Genomic DNA, 12,423 nt, shown 5'->3' with positions numbered 1-12,423 from the left:
CTTATTTCTCCTCGAGCTGCCACTTGGCAAGGCCGAGCTCTTGGTCGGTCCGCTCGTGGCCCGGCTTCAGGGCAGCCACCTCCGCAGTCAGTGCGGCGGTGGCTAGCAGCGAAGCCTGCATACGCATATTGACTCTTTTTTGTTAGACTCCTGCAATATTTAATAGATCCTCTATTCGGCTTTTCTTTCCGAACGCCAAACAGAGCATCAGGGGCTACTGTCTATGCGGTAATATTTTTACATATTTTTACTTACCTCGAAGCCTGTCAGAAGGCTAGCGCAAGCTTCAGTTAGTCCGCTCTTGGCGGACTGAACCTTCTGGATCACCGTACTCATGATAGTACGGTGCTCCTCGTCGATAGAGGCGCCCTTAAGCACCTCCAGTAGATTGTCCGGCACCTCCGGTTGGACGGAGGCCCCCGGCTCGGTAGGCTTGCTCCTCTTAGAAGGAAGTCGCCTACCGCAGTCCGGAGTCGTTGAGGATTCCGGCGCGGTGTCCGGCACAAAGCCGGACTTGGAGCCCTGGGGGGTCTTGTCCCCTTTACTCCCAGAGTCCGGGAGGTCGCCCCGCGGCTCCTCCAGGACCGCCTCCTCTTGGTGCGGCACTTGTTGCGACGCCACTTCGGCGTCGTCCGCAACACCGGGGGAGGTGGCGGGCGGAACTGAATCCACGTCCGATGAATCCAGGGAGCCGCTGGACGACTCGTCAAGCCCGTCCTTGGGCGGGCTGCATGATTATGTTCGACGTTAGGGAAAGCTGTGCAAACAAAGGAATATCATGAGTTACTCCGGTATCCGAATACTTACGATTTCGCCGGACGCTTGGCCCTGTCCGGCCAATCCTCTTCGTCCTCGTCGGCGTCGGGGGAGTAGTCCGATGGAGGGGTCTTCCTCTTCTTGGACCCTTCGGCCTCCCCTGCTGGGGCGGCCTTCCTCTTCTTTCCTCCCCCCGCTGGAGGGGGAGAGGTTTCTTCTTCCTCCTCCTCGTCTTCACGGGAGGAGTGTGTCTCGGATTCGTCGGACGACGAGTCTGACACCACCATATGCCGGGAACTCTTTCGAGTCCCCATGACCTTCTTCTTCTTGGCCTTCTTCTCCGGCACCACATAGGGTGCCGGAACCAGCAGCTTCGCTAAGCGAGCATCGGCTGGGTCTTCGGGCAAGGGAGCCGAACAGTTAATCAGTCCGGACTTCGCCTGCCAAGCCTGTCAAAGGTGCGGGAGTTTAGATCCCGCATAGAGTCAAACTATGAGAAAGCTAACATCCTGTAAAAGGTGATAATAGCTTACCTCGCTAGCGTGACGCTGCGAGCTGAATCCGCGGTCCTCGGAAGCGGATGCGGGAGCCTCGACGCCTTTGGTTAGCACCCTCCAAACGTCTTCATACGTCGTGTCGAAGAGCCTGCTAAGGGTTTGGTGCTGCGCCGGGTCAAACTCCCATAGATCAAAGTCCCGTTGTTGACACGGGAGGATCCGGCGGACGAGCATAACCTGGACCACATCAACAAGCTTGAGCTGCTTGTTCACCAGGGACTGGATGCATGTCTGCAGTCCAGTCACCTCTCTTTCGTCGCCCCACGACAGGTCGTCTCTTTCCAGGACGTGAGCCGCGTGGGGGGTCCGGATCGGAACTCAGGGGCTGCGATCCATTCCGGATCATGCGGCTCGGTGATGTAAAACCACCCGGATTGCCACCCCTTCAGGGTCTCCACAAAGGAGCCCTTGAGCCATAGGACGTTGGCCATCTTGCCCGCCATGGCGCCTCCGCACTCCGCCTAGTTGCCGCGCACCACCTTTGGCTTGACGTTGAAGGTCTTGAGCCAGAGGCCGAAATGGGGACGGATGTAGAGGAAAGCCTCGCACACGACGATAAACGCCGAGATGTTGAGGACAAAGTTCGGGGCCAGATCGTGGAAATCCAGGCCGTAGTAGAACATGAGCCCCCGGACGAATGGGTGGAGTGGAAAACCCAGTCCGCGGAGGAAGTGGGGAAGGAATACTACCCTCTCATGGGGCCTTGGGGTGGGGAGGAGCTGCCCCTCCTCAGGAAGCCGGTGCGCGATGTCTTTAGACAAGTATCCGGCCTTCCTTAGCTTTTTGACATGGCCCTCCGTGACGGAGGAGACCATCCACTTGCCTCCCGCTCCGGACATTGCTGGAGAAGGTTGAGGTGGGAAGTGTGGACTTGGCGGCTGGAGCTCGGGTGCACAGAAGATGGATAGGCAGAGGAGGAAGAATGCGTAGGTAAAAAGGTGGATCCTTATCCCCTTATATGGGCGGATGCGACTATGCGTCCCCACCAGCCTAGTAAAACCCGCTTGCCTCCCAAGCGCCATGATAAATGGCGCGGTTAGGTTACCCACGTCCGTATTGATGAGAATCCCGTAAATAAAGGGGACACGATCTCTGCTTTGACAAGACGTGCCAAGGAAACCGCCTCGCAAAACACGCTGAGGTGTGGAAGTAAAAACGATTCGAGTAAAGGACTTGGCAGCAGTGTGATATCACGCTGCGGAATACGTCAGCAGATTAGATTTGTGTTAATATTATTCTCTCTATGGCGATATGTGGGAACTTGTTTTGCAGAGCCGGACACTATCCTTGGTGTTTAAAATCTTCTATAAAGAACTTGGAGGAGGAACCCGCCTTGCAATGCCGAAGACAATCTGCGCGCCGGACTCGTCGTCATTGAAGCCTGGTTCAGGGGCTACTGAGGGAGTCCTGGATTAGGGGGTGTCCGGGTAGCCGGACTATGCCTTCGGCCGGACTCCTGAACTATGAAGATACAAGATTGAAGACTTCGTCCCGTGTCCGGATGGGACTTTCCTTGGCGTGGAAGGCAAGCTTGGCGATGCGGATATTCAGATCTCCTACCATTGTAACCGACTTTGTGTAACCCTAACCCTCTTCGGTGTCTATATAAACCGGAGGGTTTTAGTCCGTAGGACGGAACCTCAACATATAACAATCATACCATAGGCTAGCTTCTAGGGTTTAGCCTCCTTGATCTCGTGGTAGATCTACTCTTGTACTACCCATATCATCAATATTAATCAAGCAGGACGTAGGGTTTTACCTCCATCAAGAGGGCCCGAACCTGGGTAAAAACATTGTGTCCCTCGTCTCCTGTTACCATCCGCCTAGACGCACAGTTCAGGACCCCCTACCCGAGATCCGCCGGTTTTGACACCGACAACCACCATCTTAGCACCACGACGAACCACTCGACGCTCAAGAACTTTATCCATAGTCACCATTTCCCAAGGCATTTTAGGGATAGGAAGAGGTTGAAGTAGGCCAGCATAGGGCACTCTGTCAGGCTTTTCTTGCTGACAAATAAGGCAATGTTGGGCAAATTATTTGACAAAAGATTTCATACGAGACCACCAATAATTGGTGCACTCTTCTGTAAGTAACCAGGAAACCAGAATGACCTCCAAGAGGTGTAGCATGGAAGGATTGAAGAATTTTGGTATGAAGAACACAACAAAGCAACCCGTTTTTCAGTGAAAATTTGCCATCTGCAGAAGGATCTGCTGCCAATTTTTGCAACAGTTTTTCTGCATGAGGATCTTGAGCATAACTAGCAATTATGTCAGACAACCAAGTAGGCTGGACTGAAGAGACCATCTGCAGTTCTACTGAAGAATTAGGACGTCTAGAAAGAGCGTCAACAACACTATTTTCAGTCCCCTTTTTATATTGAATTGTGTATTGCAATCGTAACAACTTGGTCAGAGCTTTTCTGCTGCCAGAAAGTGTGCAGTTGTTGATCAGATAAACAAGTAAGACTACGATGATCAGTTTCAATCATAAACTCACTCAGCTGCAAGTACTGACGCCAAGTGCTCCACCGCTACAAATAGCCAAGTACCCCTTCTCGTAAACCTATAATAATCTGTTTCTGGGTCCCAACGCCTTGCTAACATACGCAATGGAATCCCTTACTGCATCAACACCGCTCCCACGCCTACGTCACAAGCATCAGGGCAATTACAAAAACTTTCTGGAAGTTGGGCAATGCTAAAACAGGTGCAGTCATTAAGGCTTCTTTGAGAACCAGAAATGCTTGGTTTTCAACGTCTGAACAACCCCTTTCTTAAGCAGTGCAGTGAGGGAGCGGCAGAGAATACAATAGTTTCGAATGAACTGACGGTAGTATCCAGTTAGACCAAGGAACCCACACACCTCTTTGATATGGGCAGGTGTAGGCCATGTTTGAATAGCTGAGATCTTACCAGGGCCAGTTGCAACTCCTGCACCACTTATGACATGAACAAGATAATCAACTTGTCGTTGAGCAAAAGCGCCTTTAGAAAGCTCCACTTTCCAGTGATGCTCAGATAAAAGCTTGAGGGACAGATTCAACGTGCTCCAGGTGCTGCTCAAAAGTTTGACTAAAAACTAAGATGTCATCAAAAAAATACCACCACATAGTGACGCAACCCAGGCGCTAAGGTGAAATTCATAGCAAATTGAAATGTCGAAGGGCCCCCTGTCAACCCAAACCACATAACCATGAACTCGTAATGCCGAATGAGTCTGAAAAGCTGTTTTGTACTCTTCACTGGGGCTAGCCGTATTTGGTGGCACCAGATAATTCTTCGAGCAACTCATCGATAACAGGTATAGGAAATTCCGCTTCGGTGTCATTGCATTTCTTCGAGCAGCTCATCCATAACTGGCACCACGACTTGTCTTTTTTCTTGACCATTAACAAAGGAGAAGAGAAGGGGCTATTGCTCAAACGGATCACACCGCTGTCAAGCATTTCCTGAATCTGTTTTTCCAACCCTATCTTCAGTGCTGGAGCGAGTTTGTAGGGTCGCATTGATACCAGAACATCTCCAGGCAATAGAGGAATAGTATGATCATAAGGACGGCGAGGAGGAAGACCAGAGGGTGGCTGAAAAACATGTTGAAACCTGTCCAAAAGTTTTTGTATATTAGGGTCAATAGGAAGAGCTTCAGCCTGCAGCAGTGCATAAAGCTCTACAACAATTAATTCAGGTAATTCAGCCGCAGTACCTAGGAGAGTAATATCTGTGCCCTTGTGAACAAAAGAAATCAAGTGGCATTCCCAATCGACTGTCATAGGACTGTGAGCTGCCAACCAATAAAGGCCAACTATGCCATCATAACAGGCCAATGGAAAAGTCTTTAAATCACTAAGAAATGTGTGACCAGAACAAGACCAACTTAGAGTTACAGGAGACAGTATCACCATTTTCTATCTTAACCTGGACCTGTGGCATTGGGACAATTCCTTGCAGCTGAAATGATAGAGCCAAATCTAAGGAGTGGGTACTGCCTGAGTCGATCAAAAACATGAGATTTAACCCTTGTAACTGAACTCGTAACTGCATCGGTCTGAACTGACACTTCTGTTTTGTTATCCAAAGCAGCAGCAGAAATGGAGATCATGTGAGCTTCATGATGTGAAACAGTACTGCCACTTTCATATTTCAAAAATAATCAAAAAAAAAAACTTTTCTCAAAAGGAAAAAATCTCAATTTCATCTTGCAAAAAAAATTTAAAATGTTTCTCAATTTCATCTTTCAAAAAAAAAAGTTTCTTGTCGCGGCCAACCAGCATGCTTGGTTGGCCGCCGTTCTCCCATAGGTTAATGTGTTTGATTTGCATATTCTCCTCAAATCCATATGCCTTGCAGAAAGCTTTCCAATTAGAGCAACCGAAATGTGAGTGATTAAGCGCATTGTACAGTTTAACCCGGAACACATAACCATGTTTAGTCCTGAGGTGAGCCCTCCTCGTTTCCATATTCCCAAAGTCTTGGAAACCGAGCATCTGCAACACATACAGTCTTGCATGACACGGAATGTACTAGTCGAATTGAAAAACCCGGAAATTACACGTTGAAGCAAAGAAGCACAAGTGATGATTAATTACGATGAAATACTTTTCGTTGCATATCGTACACACATCGAAGGTCTCTTCCAGCTTCACGGTGAAGAACCTACCATTTTGCAGGTGAGGCCCCCTGTCGCACAAACCCCGGTCATCGCAGCAGCATTCACACTCCAGGGTCTTATCATCGTCAGACATTTCCTGTGTTCAAAATTCAAAGATTATAAATCAACGGCAATTACCAGGAACTCACGACAATAGATCACACGTAGGGAGTGCCGAATAGAAAGCAACCTTTGACCACCTCCTTCACGACTCTATGCAGGACGAGGGAAAATCCTAGGCCAAACGAGGCCCTAGTTTGTGAGAGCAGTTTTAAGAATGTTCCAAAATGTTCTATTTCGGGTTTTCATTTTTCTGTTCTTCTCTTGCTTTCTCTACCAGCTTTTTGCATGAATAGTCTTTTTAAAAAGTTCTCAAAATTAAGAAATGTTAGCATTTTTAAAAACTCTTCACCAAATTGAAAAATTTATAGATTTTTTTGAATGCCCACAAAAGTTTTATTGTTTTTGTAGTTTTCCAAAAACAATCCATAGATTTTTTTAGAAGTCTTCACTGTTTCGAAATAAATAAAGTTCTTGCTTTTAGAAAATAAAAGTAAACACCAAAGTGAAAACTACAAACCAAAAAACCAAAAAACGATTGGAAAAGCTTGTCGGAACAATGAGCATTGAATGGGGCGGCCCACTCGAGCATCCTGTGCGGAATATTGCCAATTTGACGCAGTTAAGTGTCAAATGGGGCTCACTCAGGACCAGACCAAATCACAGAATACCATTCCAACATTTAAATATCGCACAAGGAGCTATTTGATTTTATTTACCATTTTCAGAATTTACTGTTCATGTGGGTGTATTCCAGCTAGGGAGCAGATTATCCATGTCCCTAGTCATGGGCCAACCTAACTCGACGTGAGCATAATCTTTCTTACTCATGAACACGTTTGGAAATTGTAAATATTTTAAAAATTATGATCTTTAAATAAAATTGAACGTTCTTCTAAATTTTTAGTCTTTTTTAAATTAGCTAAGATTTTTGAATCTTAATGAATGCATGAAGAGTTTCTATAATTCTCGAATTTATTTATTTTTTGCTAAAATTCATAAAACAATTGACAATACATTTTTTGATTAGCTGACGGAATAATAGCCAGGTCTTTTTAGAGCTGGGCAGTGCCATTTGTTTCAACCATTTTTCATCTAAGAATGACACCAACTTGTTTTCTATTCCATCAGGAAGAACAGACTCGCTGCAGCCCTCAAGGCTGGAGACCCTCAAGGCTGGTGAGTCGGATAGCAGCAGGGAACAAAGAGCATGGTGTAGATTGTGGACGGTCGATGTTCTATTCGAAATTCAGTTCTTGCTTTGGATATTGGCACAATTCTCACTGCCTACTACCTACATGATGCACCATCGTAATATGGTCAGTGACTTCTTGCTGCGCCATATGTTGTAATGAAGATTCGTGGATAAACTCTCTTATGTACGATGGCAAGGTGTGTTTGGATAGGAAGAGGAGTTGATTGAACATATGCTAGCTACATCAGAATGCAATGCGGAAAATTGGATCTTTGCGATGATGGATCCTTTATCGCGTGTGGAGTTCATAAATCTGGCACTCACACTTTGGGCCATCAGGTCGGCTCGACGTAAATTAATCCATGAGGGAGAGCATCAACGCCTGATGGCGACTCACATGTTTACCAACAGATTCCTCTCGGATCTTGACCTGGCCAAGCCGATCAAGTTACATCATGGTACGCAGACCGAGCAAATATTCAGGGCTCAATAGTGGATACCACCTTGAGAAGATACAGTTAAAATTAATGTTGATGGTGTCGAGAATAGGGACCAAAAAATGGGTGCGATCAGTGTTATTTGTAGAGATGGAACGGGAGTTTACCTAGGATCTTTGGCCTTGGTTATCACTGGTTTGAGTGACCTGGCGACTTTGGAGGCCCTAGCTTGCCAGAAGCTCTTGCCGTGGCGAAGGACCTTATGCAACAGCAACTAAAGATCGCCTCTGACTCTCAATATCTATCGTCAAGAATATTGAGAAAGGCACTTTATAGGGCCAATAGGGTCGTGTCATCAGGGAGATCTTGCTTTCAAGAGGTGAATTTGAAGCTTGCTCTTTTGTCCATGAAGGTCGTGCATTAAATATGGAAGCGTACCACCTAGCGAAACATGCATTACATTTAGCTGAATGGCCCACTTTTGGGTGTTAACCCCTTTTGAAATATCTGCAACAGTAAAGTTCATGAATTTGTAAAAAAAATGCACAAATTTGAAAATGTTCAGGAATTTAAAAAGTGTTTGGAAATCTCTAAAAAATGTTCACGATACTTCAAAAAGTTCACTAATGAAAATTCTTCGTGGATTTGAAAAATTGTTCATGAAATAAAAAACTTAACAAACTTGACAAAAAGGTCACAAATTTAAAAAAAATGTTTGCTAATTTGAAAAAAAAAATCAATATTTAAGTTTGTGAATAGGTAAAATGTTCACGATTTAAAAAATGTTCACAGGATCAAAGAAATGTTCACAAATTCGAAAAGACTTAAGTATTTTAAAAATAATTCATGGGTTCAAAAAATGTTCATGAATTCAAAAACATGTCTACACTTTTTGAAAAAACAGTGAACACGCCCGCTAGATAATCTGCAAAGCATCTTTTATAGAAAGTAATAACCACATGTTTATCCGCATATATGTATCTTTCTTCATAAGAAAGAAAAAGTGTCTAGATTAACCGGAAGCTAATGCGCGTGCTCTTGTGTGCTGGTATATATGCTAAGTGAATACTACCGTATCTGGAGATATTTTCATTGGGTATTCATTATTTTCCTGATTCTTAACCTTTACTATCTCCCTTCCATCTCTCTCATTCTATATGTATATGCATTGTATCCAAAGATCACACATCATGTCCTCATCCTTATCCTTTGACTATAGCCCCCCTTCAAAAAAACTCAGAAATTCAAAAAAAGTTCACAAATTCAAAAAAGTTCACAAATTTGAAAGTTCTTCATGAATGTTATAACATTATTAAAAAATCAGTAGTTTTCGCCCCCCTTCAAAAGAATTTAAAAAAAGAAGAAAAGCCGGTTAGAAGACTAGACAAACAGGCATACGACAAAAAAAAAACATTTGAAAGCTTCGAAAAACCGGATGGAAACTTCACAAACTGGAGAGGGAAGCTTGGTAGAACTGCTACAACGCTTCTGCTATGGGCCGATCCACCAAAGGTGTGGCATGCGTGATTGCAGTGTTATTGCTCGCGGCAGGCGATCTTTAGCATTTGCGCATCTCCATTTGCCCCCTCTTTGAGCCTGGCCGTTAACCTATTCCCAAGAGGTCTGCGTGAATGCTAGATTTACTATGAAATGTACTAAAAATGATTCTATAGAAAGAATGCTAGAATTAACTTAGGAAAGGTTTTAAGAAATCTAATCCTCCAAATATCATATGAAAATCTTTTGAATCAAAGAGGCACTAGCTACATACCCTATGTGATCGTTCTGGATAATTTGGAGAACTCCTCGTATAGAAAGTAGTAGTAACTACGATCTGCATGTACTATATTCCCAAACGAAATCGTGTCTAGATTAACTGGAGGACAATCCACGTGCTCTTTTGCACTGAGATACTCGTATTATATGGTAAGTAATAAATACAATATCTCGAGGGTTTTTTTTTGCCCGTTTCCTCGTCCTTATCGTTTGACTATAGCCCCCTTCCGTCGTCCCTCTATATAATGTATGCCAGAATAACATGTACCTATTCATCAGAAATGGAGTCGATGGGAGTGCATCTCTTCATGAGAGCAATGGCTGTGGTGTTGCTAATCGCAACCGGGGCTGGGGCTGTACCCGCACTGGTTCAACATACCATAGAGGTAATTTTACTGCTCATCATGTCCCGCAAGTATGTATATGCATGGTGCCATGCTAATTTCTTGGGTGCCTGCCTACATATCGGCCAGAGCGTCGAGGATGGCGACACGATTGACTGTGTGCACATCGACAATCAAACTCAGGTTCGATCGGGATGTTTAATTTTAATAGACCTAATATCAGCTGTTTTCGCCGATCTGGGCCGTGATGGATCGTTGGCACGTAGGTGTTGAAGCCAGGGCGAAGCATGAAAGAGATTGTCGCCGGGTCGGGTATCTTGTTTTCCAGGCAACGAGAAGAACGGCAGCAAACCTGGCGAAAACATGGGCGGTGTCCTGCCGGAACCGTCCCCATACGGAGGGCCTCGCCCAACGACAATGCAGATGTCGCCCGGCTTGCCCGCCGACCCTTCGCCGACCTGCACAAGCAAGGCCATCTAGAGGCAAGTTTCCATATGCATATGATATACTAACTACGTAGTTTCAGACCCGATCCGACAGAGTTATGAACATAGTAAAAACTGATTCTATACCTATACATACGTATAGGTTGCCGCTGCTTACGGCACCGACGGGCCTTATCACGGGCTTCGGGCAAAGTTACCCTACTGGAGAGTTAACGGCGTTCAACCCGATGAGTTCTCCATGAACTACATCATGATTGGCTATACGCTGGACAAAAGCTACATTCCCAGGCCAGGGACTGAGCCGCCTGCAAAGCTCACCAATCAGATCATTGTCGGACTCGTGGTATGTAGTACTCTCTCCGTCCCAAATTACTGGTTGCAAAAATAGATAAAAATAGATGTGTTTAAAGCTAATATATGTCTAGATACATTCATTCTGCTGATAAGTAATTTCAAACCGAAAGATATAATTTGTTTCCCTTTTGTACCTCACAAATAATGTACTGACACTCTTGTAGACACACTGATATACTGTGTGGCTCAATATAATGGCTGAATGAAAGCTTCTCTTTTTTCTTTCTTCTTTTTTACGGAAACTGAATGAAAGCCTTCTCTTGAAAAATAATGTAGGCCTGGCCTGCTTTATACAAAGACGCTCTACCGAGACTGTTCGTATATCACACCGTAAGTGTTCGGCACCTTCTTTCGACCTTCTATTTTAAAGGCTTACTGATAAAAAAAAAGTTGTAAATGCGCAGAACGACGGTGGGGTGAATCACCATTGTTACAATCACGAGTGTGGAGGTTTCACACTCACCAACAAGGAATACGCGCTCGGCTGCACGTGGAGCGGCCCTGGCTCGGAGATCGGAGGCGAACGATATGGCATCACAATGGGCATACACAGGGTAACTAAAAGTAAATTTACAAGCAGAAAATTGGTTTCGTGCACGTCAATTAACGGCGATTTATATATGCAGGACGACGCCAAGTTGATCTGGTGGGTGTCGGTGGAGGAGGTGGACATCGGCTACTTCTCGGAGGACGCGTTCGACACGGCCTTCCCCGAGGGCTCCTACGTGGAGATGGGCGGACGGGTGCTCAACACCAGGCCAGGGGGGAAGCACACCAGGACGCCGATGGGAAACGGCATGCCCGCGTGCGCAGGCTCGCGCTTCGCGGCCACCATCTTTGAGTACCTCGGTGTGAACGCCGGCGGGCAGCTCTTCTTGGACGCCCCAGATAGGACCGTCACCACGACGGCCGGCTGCTACGGTGCAAAACCCATCGGCTTCACCGCCGGCCGCGCTGGGTATGTAGTTGCGTACGGGGGTCCCGGGGGCATCTACTGCGACCAGCCATGCTGCTAACCAGTATACTGCAGTAGAGAAACTACTAGCTGGATCAGCAATCGCAGTAGAACCGAAGGGTATTTTTTTTTGAAACATCCAGCACTGGCTGGCTTCATTTGATTTAGGAGAGAACCAGCGGAGATGTAATGTTCTCATGTGGAATGAAAAATCGGTTTTGCTAAATCTCCGTCCAAGTCTACGACATTGAGATTTGCACTTTTCCTGTGTTGTTTCGTGCTGTGTTTCAGGACAGCAGCTCGGAATGGATCCTCTGGCCTTTTTAGTTTCTTAGCCCGTGTTCGTGTGTGTGTTGTTCAGCCCTATTTAGCCCCGTTCCTATTCTGTGCTTAAGTGCCAGTTATAGGCTATTTCATCAAGAAATCAAGCTCGCCTTCTTTCTGAACCCCCAAGCCAGCCCTGGCCCAGATGGTTTTGGGCCATCTTTTTACAGAACCTACTGGCCCCTACTAAAACATGCAATTCTTTTCTTCTTCTCCCAATTTCACCAAGGCGTGGTAGATACAGAACGCTTAAACCGTGCTCATATCGTACTCCTCCCTAAGAAGGACGCGCCAACCTCACCCGACGCCTTTAGACCAATTTCTTTGCAGAACTGCCTAATCAAAGCGGTAGCAGAAGTCCTCACTTCACGTCTGCAAGCCACTTATACCTACGCTAGTTCACGGAAACCAGACTGGGTTCATCTTCGGCAGGAATATCGCCGAAAACTACGTGTACGCAGCTGATCTCATTAGCTCTTGCCACACTCGAAAATGATCCACCATGGTTTTTAAGCTCGACTTTCGCAAAGCCTTTGACTCCGTGGCTTTGCCTGCCCTGG

General features: G+C 46.0%; 1 protein-coding gene across 1 annotated transcript; it reads left to right on the top strand.

Moving 5' to 3' along the window:
- The first annotated feature begins 9,722 nt into the window (after nucleotides 1–9,722).
- LOC125506583 (protein neprosin-like) lies at nucleotides 9,723–11,750 on the top strand. The gene is made up of 7 exons (XM_048671371.2): nucleotides 9,723–9,826; nucleotides 9,914–9,967; nucleotides 10,051–10,266; nucleotides 10,373–10,573; nucleotides 10,861–10,914; nucleotides 10,989–11,138; nucleotides 11,211–11,750. Exons 1-7 carry the CDS (start codon nucleotides 9,731–9,733, stop codon nucleotides 11,598–11,600), a joined length of 1,161 nt encoding a protein of 386 aa, XP_048527328.2. The 5' UTR covers nucleotides 9,723–9,730; the 3' UTR covers nucleotides 11,601–11,750.
- The last annotated feature ends 673 nt before the right edge of the window (nucleotides 11,751–12,423 follow it).

This window comes from Triticum urartu, chromosome 5A (assembly GCF_056163025.1).
Source record: "Triticum urartu cultivar PI428250 chromosome 5A, HENAU_Tu73, whole genome shotgun sequence".
Lineage (NCBI taxonomy): Eukaryota > Viridiplantae > Streptophyta > Magnoliopsida > Poales > Poaceae > Triticum > Triticum urartu.
The sequence above is the reverse complement of the archived record's forward strand: the minus strand, read 5'-3'. Positions and strand labels throughout refer to the sequence as shown.

Excerpts from the sequence above, each read along its gene's own strand:
- LOC125506583 (XM_048671371.2), top strand. The coding sequence starts at position 9,731 with ATGGGAGTGCATCTCTTCATGAGAGCAATGGCTGTGGTGTTGCTAATC. Across the intron at positions 9,827-9,913 it reads TGGTTCAACATACCATAGAG|AGCGTCGAGGATGGCGACAC; the intron begins GTAATTTTACTG and ends CATATCGGCCAG. Across the intron at positions 10,267-10,372 it reads ACAAGCAAGGCCATCTAGAG|GTTGCCGCTGCTTACGGCAC; the intron begins GCAAGTTTCCAT and ends ACATACGTATAG.